At 40.3% G+C, this 19,055-nt stretch overlaps 2 protein-coding genes and 1 pseudogene across 5 annotated transcripts in view; 1 reads left to right on the top strand and 2 right to left on the bottom strand.

Moving 5' to 3' along the window:
• Window positions 1-4,505, bottom strand: part of CFAP52 (cilia and flagella associated protein 52) — a 40,595-nt gene extending 36,090 nt beyond the window's left edge. The window contains exon 1 of the mRNA XM_008529292.2: window positions 4,359-4,505. Within this exon, the coding sequence (XP_008527514.1) occupies window positions 4,359-4,428 (70 nt within the window). The 5' untranslated portion in view covers window positions 4,429-4,505. The remainder of the gene's footprint in view (window positions 1-4,358) is intronic.
• Window positions 4,506-4,551: 46 nt separating this feature from the next.
• STX8 (syntaxin 8) overlaps window positions 4,552-19,055 on the top strand; it is a 242,512-nt gene continuing 228,008 nt past the window's right edge. For 2 of the 4 annotated variants that reach the window (XM_008529293.2, XM_070561065.1), the window contains exons 1-3: window positions 5,138-5,282; window positions 10,612-10,711; window positions 15,982-16,076. In XM_008529293.2, the coding sequence (XP_008527515.2) occupies window positions 5,194-5,282; window positions 10,612-10,711; window positions 15,982-16,076 (284 nt within the window). In that variant the 5' untranslated portion in view covers window positions 5,138-5,193. Of the gene's footprint in view, window positions 5,283-10,611; window positions 10,712-15,981; window positions 16,077-19,055 lie in introns of all 4 variants that reach the window. The other 2 variants (XM_008529294.2, XM_070561064.1) reach the window with 2 other exon arrangements.
• Window positions 7,057-7,125, bottom strand: LOC139074236 (U4 spliceosomal RNA; annotated as a pseudogene).

Here is a 19,055-nt window from a genome sequence, read left to right as displayed (position 1 = left end):
CTTCCCTCCCCCTCCCAACGTTGGCATTTCCTTAGGGATTAAGCGTCTTTCCTTAGGCTAGGAACTGATTGCTGAGCTCACCTGTGACCGCCCAGCTCGAGACAATAGACTTGCCTCCTGCTACACCCACTGAGATAGCAGACCACTACCTGCTGTGTCCATCAAGCTGTGCCGACAGGGCAATCTCGTGACTATTGTGGGGGGGACATTTCAATCATATGTGAAACGTCCTGTATGGGGGTATATAACCACTCTGTATACCTCACTTCCTTGGTGCCCTTTCTTCCTTCGGGAAGAAAGGCCCCGGGCCATGGTCCTCAGATTTTAGCTCACAATAAACTGACCCAAATTTTCATTTATAGATTGGTTACGGATTATTTTCGTCGACAGAAGAGTCATAACTATTTATTAATACAGTCTTCTGGTCTTTTACTGAATTCATCTTTTATATTTAACTCCCTCTGGAATTTATTTTGGTGTATAATGGGATTCCAGTAGCTAAATAGATTTTTTCTCAAATGGCCAAATGTATTTATTGAATAAAGTATTTCTTTCACTCTGTGATCGTTCCTCTTTTATGCAGTAAGTTCTTATAATACCAAGGTTTGTGAGATCTGGGAATCATCTATCACTACTAAAATATATATTTATTTTTCCTAATTGCAAGCTCCTTTAAACAAGCATGTGGATATCCATGTGGAAAAGTAAAATTAGATCTCTACTTCACACCATCCACAAACAACACTTTCCAGGTAGATCAAGGACATAAATGTGAAAAACAAGACAACGTATACACAAGTTATAGGGAATGACTTCTGAAACATGACACAAAAGGAGCAAATCCTAATAGAAAAGGCCAGTATATGTAAAGAGTCATGTTAAATATTGAAAACTTCTAATGACAAAAGACAAAATGAAAAATCAAAAGCAGAAGATATTTGCAATGTACCTAACAGACAAAGGATTATATCCAGAACATACAAAGAACTACTACCAAGTAATAAGAAAAACACAAAGTACCCAAGAGAAAAATGAGCAAAGGAGATGACCAGACAGTTTGCGGTGGAGTCAGCAAATATTTTCCATAAAGGGCCAGACAGTAAATATTTTAGGCTTTGTGGACTATAACCACTCAAGTCTGCTATTGTAGTGTAAAAGCAGCCATAGACAATAGGTAAACAAACGCACATGACTGGGTTCCAATAAAACTTTATTTACAAAAACAGGCAGAGGGCCAGATTTGGCCCACAGACAATGGTGTGCAAACTCCTGATCTATTTTGTTATTGTTGCTGGTTTTAGTTTAAGAACTCTTTGTATGATGGTAAAATCATAGGCTTATCCTCTTGAGTCAATTGAAGAACTGTGACTATTCTGTCAATACCAAACTCTCGATAACTATAGCTTTATAAAATGTTTTCATAAGCAACACGACTATATTTGGTTTGCTTAAATAACAAACCCCTGTCAAAATACAATACCTAGAAGAGTCAAGTACAGTTACATGTTTACACCCTCAAGTTAAAATTCATAAACTCTAATGTAACTCTACAGTGGTTCTAGTGCCGCCATGATAAAAGGGGCTTTGCGGTTGCTTCTATTTGTTTCTGTGTGAAAGCTAAACTCAATCACCTGGCATTTCATGTCTTCATAATCTAACTCTGGGCTCTCTTTCCTATGCGATCTGGCCAGTCTTTGACACTGAAGCTGAACCGGACTTTTTACCATTCCCCAACCAGGCCCACACTCTCCACCTTTCTCCTTTGCTCACCCTGTTCCTGCTATCTGGAATATTCTGCCTCTCAGTCTTTACCCACTGACTTCTACCCAACTTTACAGACTACTTGAGTTAACCCTTCCTTGACCTCACTCAAGCCTAGAACAGAATCTTTCTCCCAAACTTTCATAAGGCTTTGCTTATTTATTTTTTTATGAGAGGTAGTATAGACTTTTTAAGTTAAGTAAATGGTTTTCATTGAAGACAAAAATACGGAAAACTCAGTAACTTTTACCAAGTAAACACACCCATTTAACTATAGCCCAAATCAAGAGGTAGATTATTACCACCCCCTAGAAGTTTCTCATGTGCCTTCTCCCGGTCCACGTCTCCCCAAAGGTAATCACTGTTTTGACTTCTATTCCCGTAAATTAATTTCCCTCATTTGAGAATGTTATACGAATGGAATTATACAGTATGAATTCTTTTGCCTCTGGCTTTTTCATTCAACATTACGTGTGTGAGATCTGTCCACACTGTCGTGCATAGCTGTAGTTCACTCTTTTTCATTGCTGCCGAGTAGCCTACTGTGTGAACAGACCACAATTTATCTGTCCTTTCTACTTTTCTTTAAAAAGATTTTATTTTTTTCCTTTTTCTCCCCAAAGCCCCCGAGTACATAGTTGTATATTCTTCATTGTGGGTCGTTCTAGTTGTGGCATGTGGGACGCTGCCTCAGCGTGGTTTGATGAGCAGTGCCACGTCTGCGCCCAGGATTCGAACTAACAAAACACCCGGCCACCTGCAGCGGAGCACACGAACTTAATGACTCGGCCACGGGGCCAGCCCCATCCTTTCTACTTTTGATGGACATTTTGGTTGTAGTTTTCAGCTATTTGAAATAATGCTATATAAATATTCCTATATGTGTTTTTTTTGGCACACATTTCTCTTGTGTATAAGACAGCATTTGGAGGATACATCAGAAGTCTTTAAGATGTACTCAGAACTTATCCTAAAGAAAAAACGTTAAAGAGTTATAAGATTTAGCTATGCAGATGTTCTCCGTAGCATTTAAAAATAAATGCAAAAAAATGGAATTATCCTAAGTTCTTAATCATAGGGCATTGTTTAAATAAATTATGGCATATCCATGCAACAGAGCATTATATTAAAATATATTAAAAATTATGATACAGAGTATATTTACTGCTAAGGAGAGATTTACATGGCATACTGTTAAGTGGAAAAAAACCTGTGATTATAAGATAATATATACAGCATATGTTCATTTTTATTACAAAAAAAACCGTTTATACGTAAGTGTAAATTTGAAAGGCTCACACCAAAAGTTTAACAGTGATATCTTTGGGAAATGTAATGATGGCTGATTTTTCTTTTGGTTTCACTGTATTTTTTCAATTTTCTAAACTCTTCTTCTTAAGTATGGCATAGCATACTACTTAGCATATAGTGGTTCTAAATAAATGTATATTTGATTATATAAAAGAATATAAATGGTCACAAAACCAAGGTAAAAACAATTCAATTTGGGCCATTCTAAAAGGCCAAGATAACTAGTGATTGCCACGGAAGACATCAGGATAGAATTGACCATACGCCTACTCTTCGAGCTCTACCAAACAGCATGAATTCAGGTGCAGAGCTCTGTCGTGAGGCCCTACACAGGTCCCCAGAGTGACCCTTTGCACTCACTGCACCCAGGTCCTTTACCAATGATCTTGTAACCAGCTCGAAAGGTGGCTGATCTCTCAGATGTACTAAGTGCCCACTTGCTATCAGAGACTAAGTAAAATAAAGAGTCAAGACCAAGTCCTAGAAGGTGCCTAAAACTTGTCATTGATGGTTCTGCATCGACATTATTACAATTTTAAAGCTTTCAGGCATCACAACGCACTTTTTAAAAAGTTTGCCTTTTCTAAAATATAACTCATTGCTTGTTTTCATCCTTCACAAAAAACCAAACAGCATTTTTCCTCCTAAATGTTGAAAACCATAGGCAGGCATAAACAGGATTTGAGCAGACCGGCGAGGCCTCCTCTGACCAAAGCATCTCTCTCCTCCAGCTCCCCCTGGCGTCCTCTTCGCCTTCCATTGTGGTCTGAAATCCTCCCCCATTAGAATCCTTCCTTCGGGTTAGAGGACAGGCTCACCCTCTAAAGCGGCCCCCGCCCCGAGCCCTTTCTCGTTAGTACATCAGCTGGGATTTTAGAAGTTAGTTGGTCCGAGGGGCCGACACGGAATCCGTAATCCGGTGGTTACGGAGGCGCGGGCAGCTCTGCGGGCAGCTCTGCGGGCTGCTTAGAGCCAGGGAGGGCTGAGCCAGGGGGAGAAAGTCAACTACCCTTATTGATTCTTCAGGCCTGGCGAAGAGGAATTTGGTTCCTTTTACTGATGGCAAAAACCAGGCCACTTCTTGATGCTTGGAGCAGGGAAGTGACTCTCTAAGGCCTCTGGACAGGAGGGGCTGTCTGGGCCCCTAGTGATTGGGCCCCGGCCAGGGCTCATGCCAAGGTATCGCACTGCTTTCCAAGTGCCAGCCGGTGTCTCACTGTGCCTGTTAGCACTACACGTCCCCGGGGTTCTGAAACCACCCAGCCCATACATGCTCGAGGCCTCACCATTGAAGCCGATCACGGCCTCCAGCTCCAGTTCGGCCACCTCGGCCTTCGGCGAAATTTGGCTCTCCATCACCGGGAGACTCCGCTCACTTTCCTCGGTCTCGGGCAGTGCAGCGTCTTTTGGTCGTTATGGTAACGGACATGCGCATGCGCGCCAGATCCACGCCCCAGCTGAAACTCAGCATGCGGCAGAGTTCTTTTACCCTCTTGAAAACGAAGAGAGGGCTTCTTTTTCCTTTCTATTTCTCTGGAAACTTAGGGGACACTGAAGGCACAGAACTAATTCCCTCCTCCCCCATGTAAAGAGACTGTGACCTTTTTCGTAGCTATATAATCAAGCACCTAATGGCATCTGAAATTAACCAAACATAGAGGATTACCTCTGGTGAGAAGGCTGCTATAAAACAATATATAACTGATACTTCTTTGGGTCCCTTATTCGAAATAGGGTAAAAAAAATTTTTTAAAGCTTTATGGAGATATAATTTACATATCAAAATTCACTTAGAGTGAGTTTTAATAAATTTATACATTTGTGCAACTATGACCACAATTCAGTTTTTTGTTTATTTTTGTTGTTTTAAGCAGGATAAAATTTTAAATAACTGCTAGAGGTTTTAAGGTTCTCCCACCTTTCTGGGGAAATGCTTAGATTTTGTTCAACAACAATTTTATTTTAACTGTGCCCAGATGTTCGCGTCTCTTAGCGGGAGCAGAATGCTCCAAGCTACTGTTCCCTGGGGGAGCGCTTTCCTTTATTGTAGCTTTGAGGCCCTGGTGTAGGTTCACTTTGCACACTCTAGGTTTCGGTTGCGCAAGGCTGGAACCGCGGGGTATGAGCCGCGCGAGCCGCCGTAGTCAGCTGCTGCGAGCAGGAAGTGTCCGAGGAGCGGGTGGAGACTGCAGGATGGCCCCGGACCCCTGGTGAGCCCCGGCTAAGGGCGGGCGCGCGCGGAGGGTCCGTGGCGGGAGGCCAGGCTTCCGGGGAGTGGGCGATCGCTAGGCTTTGGGGCTGGAGGTCTTTCGGAATGAGGGGAGGGGCAGCGAGGACCCTTCCCCTGCTGAGGGGGACTCTGCCGCATTCTGCCACCCTCGGTCCTTGCAGGGGTGACCCGGGAAGGAGACCAGGTGGACCTCTGGAGAGCTGAGGACTAGTGTCGAATCTCTGAACATTCCTGCAGCCCTGCTTGGCTGCATCTTGCCGCAGGGATTTCCCGCCCATCCTGGTTGTGGAGCTGGCGGTGCAGGCTTCCCTGGACTCCTGTGAAAGTGAAGCAGAAGTCACCTTTTTGTGGGGTGCCGGTCCATCTGGTGAGCCCCCTCCTTCACAGATGGAGAAACCGAGGTTCAGAATCCATCGTCACCAGCCAGTTAGTAACCAGTTGGCGCCAGGACCCAGATCTTGGGGGCCTTTAAAAAACTTGTAGGAATGTGGGACAGAAAGGATGCCTCTGTTTATAAGGCATTTTGCCCTTGTCTGAGTCAATATCTTGAAGACTGGTTCTGTGGCAGCAACTTTTGCAGCAAAACAATAGCTGATAAACGTCCTTTATTCATCAGTTAAGTCCAAGGACTGAAGGATGAAAGACACTAGGGACAGATAGCCAAAGCATTTTGGACTCGAGCTTTGTTCAATAATTAAAGACATATTATAGCTCTGTAAAGTTCTTGTTGTGGTATATGTCTCACGCTGGTACTTCTAATATAGTTTATAATTGTTTAAGTTGCAGTCTGGATAGTAGGAGAATGGACTGCAAGATCCGAGTTAGCACTGCCTGGGGTTTGGGTTATCTGGGCTCATGGCTTAATTGGCTTAACACTAATTTTTATCGGCCTAATTTTAAGATCCCAATAGAAAACTTAGAAAATACTGAATATTTGTAGAGGAAAAAAATAAATTTAACTATCATCTGGAATAATAGCCATTATTGATGTTTTAAATGAATTTATTACCTTATATAATATATGTGTGTACATATGTATATCAACACACATATATGTTTTACAAAACAGGGAATGTTTCTCCATATCAGTAAATATTCACTGGAAACACAATTTTTTATAGTGCATCACATGAGTGACCATAATTTATTTAGCCATTCCCCTCTTTGTACCTTTTTTTAATATTAGGGGTTTGTTTCTGTTTTTTAACAATGCAGAGACTGCCCCTTTGTTTTGTGTCTTATTTCCTTGGCTCACTTCTTAGAAGTGGAACTATTGGGTCCAAGGGTATGAACATTTTTAAGGCCCTCAATACATGTTGCTAAGTTGCCCTCCACCTCTTGGAAACTAACTCTCTCACTTTACAGGTAGGGTAGGAAATAAAGCTCAGAAATAACGTAGAGGCCCCAGGTTATCCATTTAGATTGGTGGAAGCTATCATTGGACCCCAGCCTTCTTCCACAGTGAATGTTGAAAAAGCACTTATAATTTTTCCTGTTACTCTCAAGTAATTTGACTTAGTGGCTTTCTTATTTGTTGAAAGTGAAACAGTAGGGGAACTCTGCTGTGCTAGCATCAGCTTCCTTGCAAAGTGGGTTGCTGATCAGGAGGGTAGAAAGGAGAATAGAAAGGGTAGAAAGGACTATAAAAACAGACTTGACTACAGCTTTGCCTTCATGCTTTTGAAAATCATAGGTCACTGATGCTTTACTCCTGCGTAGCCTTCTAATGTTGAGAAGTGGAGTATAGCAGTTACTATTTTAATTAGCAATAATCGCACCTCAGGTAAACCTCATTGGCTACGATACTGCCACTGCTCAAAGCTGGAGCAGTTACTATTTTAATGACATATCAAAGCAAGTGGTGAGCTCGCTGTTTAATAGAAGTAGTGAGTGACCACTGTCTCCGAACTGGTTCTTTGCTAAAGTTAGTGAGCTTTACTGCCAGGGCAACTTACTTGTTGATTATATACCATTTCTGGAAAAATGACATTCTGGTTTGACTTTTTTTTTGTTTATTTACTTACAAAATTTTTCTTATGGAAGGTAAAAAATATACAAAATGGAATAGTATAATGAGCCGCTTTATACTCATCACCCAGTTTCCATAATTATCAATATTCTGCCATTCTTATTTCATCTCTGTCCTCCATACCCTTTTTCCCCTGAGTGTATTTTATAGTAAATCTTACACATATGTCAATTTCACTGTATAGTCAGTTTTTTGTGATAGAACACGAGCCCAGTTGTTAATCTGTAAACTTCTTTTATTCCCCTGTTTCTGCTTCCTCAGCCTCTCTCGTGGCATCACCATTCTCTTAGTCACTTAGGCCTGAAAACTCGAACCATCCATTTTTTCTTCACTTCTTATATCAGATTATTCGCTAACGTCCACTGATTTTTTTCTTTTAAATCTCTGTGTTCCGCCACACGCCCGGCTGGGTGAGCAGGTGGAATAGGTTGCTGAGAGACCAAAGAAAAGACTCGGAGACAGCGAACGAGACATGTGGGTTTATTGGGAGTTACTTACAGGGAAGGTCCAGTGGCGGCCGGCTGGACAGCAATGTGCACCCACTACTGCCTGCTGAGAGAATCTTGCTTAAGTAGGCAGAGGAACAAAGGCTGCGTGCTTGCCAAGGGGGATCGTCCCTGTATGACCTGTATTCCAAGGACCCCCCCCCCCGCTCCCCCTGCCCCACCTCTGCAAGGGCCTCTGCATTCCCTCAGACCGCAAGGGTTTTGGTGCTGACTCTCCTACGAGAAAGCAGCTGGGTTGGCCAAGCCCAGGACTGTTGTCATTGTGACTGCTGGCGCATAGCCCAGACAGGAGCCTCAAGGACACATGGTTTTTAAAGGGGCACACAGGCTAATGCCACTACACTCTGACATCTTTTTTGTGCTCTCTATTTCTGCCATAGTCCAATCCTTTATAGCCTTATGCCTTGCAGATAGTAAATACTGCTGACTGTTACGGAATTGAAGAGCTGGAGAAGTCTTCTCCTGGTCTCTCGCCACTCTTCTCTCCTTACTGACTATGTCGATGGAGTTCAGGTTAATTTTCCGAACCTGGACTTGAGGCACCGTGTGCTGGATACCTTGATGAGGTTGCCCATTACCACTAGGGAAATGGCTCCCCAACTTTGCTACAGATTGGAATCACCTGGGGAGCTTTCCCAGCTTCTCCTGTCCAGGTCAAACCCCATACCAATTTAATCAGAATTCTTGGGGATGGAAGCCCGGAATTGTGTGTGTGTTTGTTTTTTAAAGATTCCCTCATTATTTCAGAATGTAGCAAAGTTGCAGAACCACTTTTTTAGGGCTAAAGTGAGAACATGAGGATTGGTTCCATGACACTTGGGATTTGCCCTTCAGCATTTCAGCTCTTCAAGGCCCCCCTTTTTGTGTTCGAGTATCCGCCACAGCTCTCCAATTCTCTTGTAAGTCTCGTCTTCTTAGGCTGGTGGTCAAGGCTCTGTAGAAACCAGCTTCTACTCATCTCTACCGTTTTATGCTTTACCCTCCTACCACCACTGAGGGCCACCGCTCAGCTGAACATGCCAGGCACATTTTATTCCTTCCATCTTTGCTTGCTCCTTGTGCTGGCACATTTGCCACGTCTGGAATGTGCTCCTCCCTCGTCTTGCAATGGGAGGCCTGCATTACCCTGGTGGCTCAGCCCAAGATGTAACCTCTTGGTCCAGCCCTGTCAGGTCTGAGTGCCTTGGCCAGCAGTAATTTATCTCACTTCCAAACTCTGGAAATACCATATGTACCCCACATTTGGCAGGAGGTGTATCGTATTTCTTATTGATTTTCATATGCACAGTCTAGAAGCACAGAGCCAGACCTAAACTCCTCTTTTCACAGATGACAATATGGAGGAGAAAAAGGGGCAGTGTGTAAAGCTGGGACCGTGACCCAATTTTCCTTGTCAGCCTCCTTACTATTTTCTTATTATGTGTTGTCTTGTGTCACCTCTTTTTCCATATACATGAATATCTATATTCATATATATACATATATATTAATGATGCTAATTTAGAGTATAGTGGTGAGCGGTTGAAGATCCAAGTCAGAGGATCCTTATGAAATTTAAAATGTAAAGCTCTTAATATAGGACCCGGCCCAGCCCAGGTACTCAGTTATTAGCCATTGCTATTATTACTATAGTAAGATTCCTAAGGGAAGTGGTTGGGATTGTTTTTTCCTTCATTCAAAAAGATATTTTCAGGTTCCCTCGGTGTGCAAGTGATATGTGGGAGTTTGAAGATTTTAAGAAATGGATTATTTATTTTTTCAAGCAAAATTTGGGACCTGAGATCAAATAGCAGTTTTCAATATTTTGTACCCGTGCAGTCCTGGAAAATATGTTGGTTGTCTAGCACAGCATAGCCCCTGCTCTTTAGGCCGTCTCTGGTAGGAGAGGTGAAATGTGTATGCACACTGAAGTATTTTCTGTAAAACAAATAGAAAGTAAAAAAGCTCTAACAGAAGTTAAAAATAAGGGACTATTGGAAATTCACTGTGAATGCTTCAAAGCTCCCCCACAGCTAGATAACAAATACAAGCTCAGTAAATGTTTTGAGAGAATTCTGGTCAGCTTAGATGTCAGGTGGCTGCCTGTCCTTTGTCCCCGCAGCATTTTGCTGTAGGATAAACAGTACTGGCTGTTCCTGTGCTGTCAGTCCTTCCCCAGCTGTCTGCAGGGCTAGCTTCCACACCTTGCCTGTCACTCTCTTGATCTTGCTTTATTTTTCTCCTTTGCACATATCAACACCTGACATATTTTGTATTTGTCTGTTACATGCCTTTTCCCTTCACTGAACTCCTTGAACGCCGGGACTTTGTCCATTTTGTTTGCTCCTGTGTTCTCCAGTGCCTGGAACAGTGCTCAGTACAGAGGAGGCCCTGCGTAAATGTTTGTTGAATGTTTTATGAATGAACAAATACAAACGCTTTGTCATCAGCAGAACAGCAAAATGGTTAGGAGCCAGACAACCTTGTTTGCAGCTGGCGGTACCACTGGGGCAAGTTGCTCGACCTCTCTGTGCCTCATTTTCTCAAGATGGAGGTGGTAATGGTACCCACCTCCTAGCGTTTTTGTGTGGATTAAGTGAGTTATTGCAAATGAAGCATTCAGAATAGAGCCTGGCTCGTAGTAAGTACTGTTCAACACCTGTTGCCATTACTGTTACTGTTACTATTCTCCCTTCGTGTTTGAATTTGTGACTAGAATTAAAAACTCGCACTTAGATAATGTAGAAATTTCTTTCGAAGAACCTTATTTTTCTCCCTTTCTGACTGTGGTACAGGTTCTCCACCTACGATTCTACTTGCCAAATTGCACAAGAGATTGCTGAGAAAATTCAACAGAGAAATCAGTATGAAAGAAATGGTGAAAACACAACGAAGGTAAGACCAGGAGAGAATTAGGACATAAAATGATTTGTCTGAGCTTTGAGGTCTGAAAACCTTCCTATTTCTGAGGCTGTGTGTGTGTGTGTATGTGAGTATATGTATGATGGCCTCTATGCTTACGTATGTTGAATTGACCTTACAACCAACCAGTTAATAGTTACTTAATCACTGAAACCAAATGAAGCATGACATCTATTTAATTTCTCCTGTTTTACCTTGAAAGTTCCTCACAATTTTATAGTCTAGTTCAAAAGTTGGTACACTTTCCCCCCAGAGAGTAAATGTTTTAGGCTCTGCAGAAGAGGCAGTGTGCTCACTATGAGTATCTATTCTTGCCAAAAGGATAATAGTCTTTTTCACATGTTACATTTAAAAGTGTAAAAATCATCCTTAGCTTGTGGGCTGTACAAAAACAGTGGTGGGATTTGTTCAGGAAATATATTTTTTAGAAAATCGTGAGTTCCTATCAGTACCTTCGATTGAAATTCACCGCCACGGGATGCGTTCTAACCTTCTCCATTCCAAATGAGTGTTTTCCTTCTCCCAGGGTGAGAACCGTGGTTTCCAAGAGCATCAACATATTTTTGCTCATTTGGTCTATCTTAGCGTTTACAGAAATAGTTTCAGAATTACTGCACAAGTACCACTACAAACACTAAGTAAAGTTTGCGATTTGTGTCTTTTTTTTTTAACTTAGAATCCCCCACTAAGACTACTGAGGCTGTTCTGTTCTAAAGTTATTAGAATTGATTATTTTTTTTCGGTCTTATTCTTCCCTTTGTTTATATTGATTTTTAGGGTTTGCTTTTTCCCCTAACCTTGCCGATTTCATTTTAAATATGTAAAGCATTTACATTGTTCAAAAGTCAAAATTATATACCAAAGTACTCTCGAAGTCTTGTTCTCATCCCACTCTTTTCCATTCCTTCTCCACCTACTTCTTAGAGGTAACTGTTTTCATTAATTTCTGGTTTATTCTGTTACTCTTTCCAAAAATAACCACCTCTCTCTGTGTGTATATTCTTATTTCTCTTCCTTTTACAAAAAAGATACTCTTGTATCTTGCTCTTTTTATTTAATAACATATCATAGAATTCTCTCCATATTAATTCATTGAGATCTCCTGTCTTCTTCTTTAGGGCCGTGTAGTACTCTATTGTGTAGATGGACCATTGTTCATTTGACCTGTCTCCTAAGGTTGGGCCTTTAGGTTGCTTCCAGTCCTTTGCTGTTAGGAGTAATGCTGCAATCAAAAACTTGTTTTTGCTTTTTTCCCTGGTATTTCTGGAGGTGTCTTTTAAGGATGAGTTCTCAGAACCAGGGCATACGTGATTTTTTATCTGTTGCCAAATGCCCCTCCAGGGGGCTTGTTACCTTTGGCACCGCTACCAGAAATGTGTGAGAGTTTCTGTTCCTTCACACCCTGGCCACCAGAGGGTGCTGTGACTCTTCTGAATTTTTGCCAATCTGATAAGTGAGAGAGGATATCTCAGAGTAGTTTTAAATTTGCATTCTTCATATTACGAATTAAGTGAAGTATGTTTTCACATGCTTAAGCGCTATTTATATATATTTTTCTGTGAACTAACGTTGTGTCTTTTGCTTATTTTTCTTTTGGATTGTTCATCTTTTTAGTCTTTAAGAGTTCCCTACATATTAGGGAGATTATCTCTTTGTGGTATATTGTAATTATTTCCTCTCCTTTATCATTTGTAGTCGGACCTTGCTTATGGTATCTTCTGTCATGTGAAAGTTTTGTTTGTTTCTTTTTTTTTGGTGAGGAAGAGTGTCCCTGAGCTAACATCTGTTGCCAATCCTCCTCTTTTTGCTTGAGGAAGATTGTCCCTGAGCTAACATCTGTGCCAATCTTCCTCTACTTTTGTACGTGGGATGCCACCACAGCATGGCTTGATGAGTGGTGTGTAGGTCTGTGCCTGGGGTCCGAACCTGCGAACCTCAGGCTGCTGAGGCAGAGTGTGTGAACTTTAACCACTCAGCCACAGGGCTGGCCCCAAATATGCATTTTTTTATTACTTATGCTATTGACCATTTTTTCATATACTTATTGGATATTTGTATTTCTTCCTTTATGAATTGCCTGTATATATATGCCCTAAACCTAACTTATTATTTCTTAATTTCAAAGTGTTTTATATATATATGTTAACTATATTAAGCCTTGATCTGGCATATTTGGCACAAATATTTTTTCTATTAATTTGGCTTTTTTTTAAAACATGTACTTGTTTTTAAATTTTATTTGAAATTATCAGTATTTTTATTTGTGGTCTTTTCTTATGGGGTGGGGAGATAATGCTTAGAAAGGCCTTTCACACCCAGAAGTTATATAAATATTGTACCTAATTATCTAAATTTTCTTTAAGCTTTTCTTCTGTTTTTATTTTTTGAAAACCATGTAAGTGTTAAAATACTTGGTATTTAAATTTAAAATACTTGGTAAGTCTTTAAAAATTTTGGTGTATTATAGGCATCTAGCTTTATTTTTTTCCCATTTGCTAAATTATTAATTCTCTTCCCCCAAAGATAGGAAATATTCCATATTTCACTCACTAAATTTTTCCACAACTGCATTGTTTGTGGACTTTCATTTCTTTTGTACTAATGAAGCTGTTGGTAACTGCCAGCACCATACTCTTGTAGTTTTTTAATAGAGATTTAATATCTGATTGTTTAAGGCCCCCTTTACTATACATTTTCGTGATTTTTCTCTATTTTCTTTCATTTTTCCTTTTAGAGTAATTTTGTGTGGCTTCATTAACAAATGTTGTGCTGTGCCTCAGTGACCACCTCCTCTCCAGTAAAAGAACTCCAAATGGGATTTTGAATAGATGCGTAGTATGTTTACAGATTAAATGGAGGAGCATTTGCCTTTTACTCATTCCTTCTGCAATACGTCCTGCCGTTACTATGTGCCACGCACTGTGCTAGATATTTTTAGATTTTACTGATATGGTTAATGATGTTTAAAAAAAATAGTTAAAAAAAATTATCCCCAGCTATTACTTGAATTTAGGAATGCCCTTGATTTTTTTCATTTTGTGATTAATCACCATACTGAATTCTTTCCCTGTTTCTAGTAATCTTTCTGTCGATTCTGTTAACTTTCCCAAATAAGCTGTTATCGAATCTACAAATAATAACTTCATCTCTTTCTTTCTAACCCTTTTCTATTTCTTTAACTTGTCTTATTGCATTGGTTAGAACTTCTAGACCAAAATTAAATAATATTGCAGTTAAGGCAGTAGTATTCCATTCCTTTCTTTCTTTGTTTTTGTTTTATTTTTAATTAATTTCCCTCTGCTGTATTAATCATGTTTATTCTCTTTTTAATCATTAACAGTATTAGCTTCATTATTAGATTTTCTAACATCAAGCTGTTCTTTAGATAAATTCTACTTGGTGATGATATATTGTCTTTATTAATGTAATTCTGTATTTGTTTGCTAATATTTTTTAAAGGCTTTTACATTTACAATCCTTAAGGGAGATTGGCATGTGCTTTCCTTTTTTATGTTATCTCTGTCAGTGCTTGTTACCAGGGTTGTGTTAGCTTAAAATATGAATTAGGCTTTCCATCTTTTTTCTATGCTTTGGAAAGCTTCTAAGTTATGATAACGGAAATTTCTTCCTGATTGTAACAGTAATTGTGTTCTTATAAAATAGTAAGAAATCCCACTAGTTAGAGATAACCAGCCCTGGCATTTTGATGTATTTAGTTTCTGGATTTTTTCTTCTCTGTGTAGGTGACATTTCATTTTATGACTTGATATTTTTCTTTTTTAATAAATTATGATGGATATCTTTCTATGTTAACAAATTTAGATGTCATACTTTTTTTTTTTTGAGGAAGATAAACCTTGAGCTAACATCTTCCACCAGTCCTCCTTTTTTGCTGAGGAAGACTGGCCCTGAGCTAACATCCGTGCCCATCTTCCCCTACTTTATATGTGGGACGCCTGCCACAGCATGGCTTGACAAGCAGTGCGTAGGTCTGCACCCAGGATCCGCACTGGCAAACCCTGGGCTGCCGAAGTGGAACATGTGAACTTAACTGCTGTGCCACTGGGCCAGCCCCTGAGTTATACTTTTTACCCGCTATATCTTTCATCTCTTGAATGCTTTTGGTGTTTAATTTTGTAGACTCTTCTTAGGCCTGGGGTGTGTGTATGTGTGTGCGTGTGCGTGCATGTGTTGTGCTTTTTTTGTTTGTTTATTTTGCTCTTTACTTGTTGAATGAGGACAGATCTGCTTTCCTTGGTGTTTCCCCCATAAACGTTGTGGGTGGTTTTTCCATGGTTCCCAGAGGTCAGACTTTTCTTGGCTGCTGAAGCCTTGGAGGGTTGCTTGATGTGTGTAGCCCTTGGCCAGCCCCTGGTGTTCTGCTGTCTTTTCCTGAGGGGCACTCGGCTGATCTCAGGAGGAAGCCCCTGCCTCCACTGCAGTTGTATAGCTGCTGCTTTTAACAGGGTAGGAAATGAAACCTGTGATAGTCTGTCTTTTAACCTATCTGTGATTTCATCCATGGTTAACTATGTTTGATTTATGTGGGCAGTCTTATTTTTCATGTTTCCAAATTCCTGAGAGGCTGTCTCCCCACTCCTCCTCCATCCTTTAAGGTCACACTTAGAGTCACAGATGAAAACTTCCTCTGGGTTTGTGGAATGATTGGAGAAAATTCACACCCGCCTGAAAAAAGTCATGCGTGGTTAACATTTCTTTTGTATAAAAAGAACACACTGCTATAAAACTTTTAAATGGGCCATAAATATACCGGTGTATTTGGAGAAGACTGGCTGGGATGGCGATGGGACTTGATGTCTTGTCACTTGAGGCATAGTTGAGGGAACCCTGGAGTCTTTGCTGGTGAACGAAGACTGGGGAACACAGTTTCTTGCCCAGCTCCAAGGTAGACAAGTCGGATCAGAGGGTAGACTCTCAGGGGACAGAATCGAGCTGATTGTGAGGGCAAAGTGACAGTTTCCAGTCAATGTCAGTGTTCAGGTGTGGTCTGACTTGCTACCTGGTCAGGTGGTAGAGCAGGTGCTCTACCAAGCATTAGGTGGGGGCTGGCCCAGATGACCGTTAGGATTCCTCAGATGCTGAGGTTGTCACTGGGAGGCTCAGCGTCTCCTCCAGCCCTTCCTTGACGGGATCCCAGTATGTAAAGCAGCGTTTACATGATATTTTTAGTAGATCCGACACCTCTGGACTAGCATACTTAGGATGTGTTCTTTTCTTTTCAGCTTACCGTGACAATCAGAGCTTTGTTGCAGAATCTGAAGGAAAAGATCGCCCTTTTGAAGGACTTATTGCTAAGAGCTGTGTCAACACGTCAGATGTATCCATGTAAACATTTCCACCTCTTTTCTAGAGTGGGAGGAAAAGCAGTCTTATTTTAAGAAAGGAAGGAATCTGGGCCACCCAGATTTTTCCACAGCTTGAGGAAGACCTGGTTTCCAAAATATTGCCTATAATCTTGATTTCTATTTTAAGTGTCTGTTACATGTTTTACAGTGAATATGCTGGCGAAGCAAGACACACTGAAGGAATTAACTTGTTTGAGTGTAACCTTTACAGTGTAGACAGCTTATGCTTGCTGTCAGTGCCATCCTTACACAGAGCCTGGCACTGCTGCCTGTCTAGACTGCCTCGAAGATGCTTAGCCGCTGCTCCAACAGGAAAACTTCCATGATAATCCTGAGCTGTGATTCCGCTTCTGGAGTTTCCAGAGTTTTCAATGAGCTGTTTTCTTTTCCAAGAGGCCAATACCAGTTAGAAACCATACGTCTTTTTTTTTTTTTCCTGTTTATGTAGATTACTGAGATGTGACTTATTTGCCTTATTATTCTTCCAGAGGTATAGACACTGCCCCTGGTTTGGGAGTTTTTGGGGGGACCAGGGGCACTTGCTTGAAGCAAGTTGTGCTGTCACCCCAGCATCCCACCAACACTGTCAGGTATTAAAACGTTTTCTTTTCTTTTTTTTTTTTTAAATTCATAATCTGATCAATTTAGGAAAATACATGTGACCCTCTCCGTAAACTAATCCTTTAAACCTGAGTTTTTATTGGTTTGAAAACTGACCTCAAACTTGTCCTCTCATATCATTTCTTTAAATTGTCACTAGTTCATACTAAAAACCCAAATTTTGGTATCTCAGGAAATGGTTGTTACTGCTCAATTTCAAACATGGAGAAATGTAGGAATATAGCTTTTTAGATAGATTTAAAACAGTAGAAGATGTTTTAAAAAATATTTTTATCCAACTGTAACCCTTTTATGTCCCCAGGGTGGTTGGTTTAGATTAGTTGCATGATTTCTAAATATTCAATTATTAACCCACTAAAGTTTCAAATAAAAGTTTAATTTCAGTAAACAATTGGGGTCTTCTTTTTAACACAGTTGGAATATTCTGATATATTTAGTTTGTAACTTTACCCTCCATCTGGTATCGTTTGTTACCACACAGTTAGTCTATTATATAAAGAGTTATTTTATCCAGATCAACAACTCTTAATATATAGACCTCAAGTAGTTTCAAATTGGCAGGGCTGTTTTCTCCACTCTCAGTACCAGGTACTAGGAAGTCTGCACGTGCTGTCAAGGTGTACCAGCTCACTTTAGTGTTACCTAAGCACATATATTAGAAAGGTAACTAAATGTTGTTTCACGATGTAGTATTAGTAACTATGTATCTGCTAACTTTGGTTAAGGTAACTGATGATTATTCATCTTAAAACATTTACGTGCTAAACTCATAGAGCTTAAACTTAAAAATACAAATTAACTTTTAACTTTTTCTGTTAATAATTTCTACTAGTTATTAATTATGGAGAGTACCAAGCATGCTACAGTAATAATTGACTTTGTTCTTCTAAATGCTTGTAGTCTTACCATCTTTTGAAATATCATAGACTTTAGTTTTCTGGTGATTTCAGGATTTGCTGAATTAAGCACCAAGCATTTAAAAACACCCAACAGAGATACTAAATACGTTATGAAAATATTTAAGGACCTTAATGTGAATAATTTCGAATATTCTAGGAGAAATTAAAAACTCTACTGGAATATGACAGCTTTCTTTAAAATCCTGTTTCTTTTTTCAGATAATTGGGTCTATTTCTACTGAAACTGCAACCAGTACTAGGGATGGGATTCAGATAAGCCACCCCATCGGGGCGCTTGTAAACCTCTATTTTCAGGGAGACCATTTCTTTAGGTAGAACGGAAAGAAGGAAGTAGCCTCTATTTACAAAGGCCTCTTTTTAATTCTCCTCCTCTTCCTCTCATCTTCCCTTTCCCTGACCTTCCTCTCCCAAACATTTTAAATAATTCTATGACAGTTATCCTCCAAATTTAAGATATATCAGATAGCAACTTGTGAGTCCCAATAACTTCATACTATTAATTTGTTTTGGTGGTTCCTTCCCTTCTTTACAAAAAAGGTACTGAGGCCAGATCACACTTTGCGCCCAAGTCACTGGTGGAGTTGGGAAGAGAACACAGCATTCCAGCAGAGGCGTTTTTTACACTGAGGAGAGGAATCTTTGAGAGTTTAAGTAACTTGCCCCGGACCCCACAGCTGGGAAATGGAAGAGCTGGGATTCAAACGTAGGGCTGTCTGGCCCCAAAGCCAGTTGTTTAAAAGCTGGATTCTGCTTGAGTAGAAATAATACAGTCAACTGTCACCTGGCACGTGTTCAGCTAGAATTCCCTATGACTTGGCATGTTGCAGTAGTGCCAAGACAAATCCTGTTTATAATGCAAATCCTCAAGACCCTTCTTAATCGTCAGAAAGATTAAACTGTTCACTGTGGTTTATTAGGTATACTTTATGATGTTGTAATTCTTAGAAAAATTTTTGTCCATAAATCACCAGCAGAGTGACTTTTTAATCGTTTTTTGAGGCATAATTAATGTTGGGTGCCTTTTTTTAATGTGAATATGTGAATACCATATTTCCTTGCTGTGTTGGGTGGTTGAGAGTTTATGGTACTTTACTTAAATTTATGCCTTTGTGAAGTTTTCCAAAGAACACTAGGACTCGCCAGAAAGATAAGTCCTATGGAAATGCCTTCCAAACAATTAAATTCATGGAGTTTAGGCATATGATATTATTGCTCGTTCCTGAAAAAGTATTTTCCTCCTGGCAAGAATAAATGTGAAATTAAAATGAAAGTTCTGTGCTGTTGAATTGGTTAGTTTGCAATTCATAAACCAGAGTCCTGCGGCCATAGGTTTAAAACTGCTGAAAAACGTTAACTTCTAGTCACATTCCTTCTCGGAGATGGGAACTGTCGTCGCCTCACCAGTTATGG

Source organism: Equus przewalskii, chromosome 10, assembly GCF_037783145.1.
Source record: "Equus przewalskii isolate Varuska chromosome 10, EquPr2, whole genome shotgun sequence".
NCBI classification, from domain to species: Eukaryota; Metazoa; Chordata; class Mammalia; order Perissodactyla; family Equidae; genus Equus; species Equus przewalskii.
The sequence above is the reverse complement of the archived record's forward strand: the minus strand, read 5'-3'. Positions and strand labels throughout refer to the sequence as shown.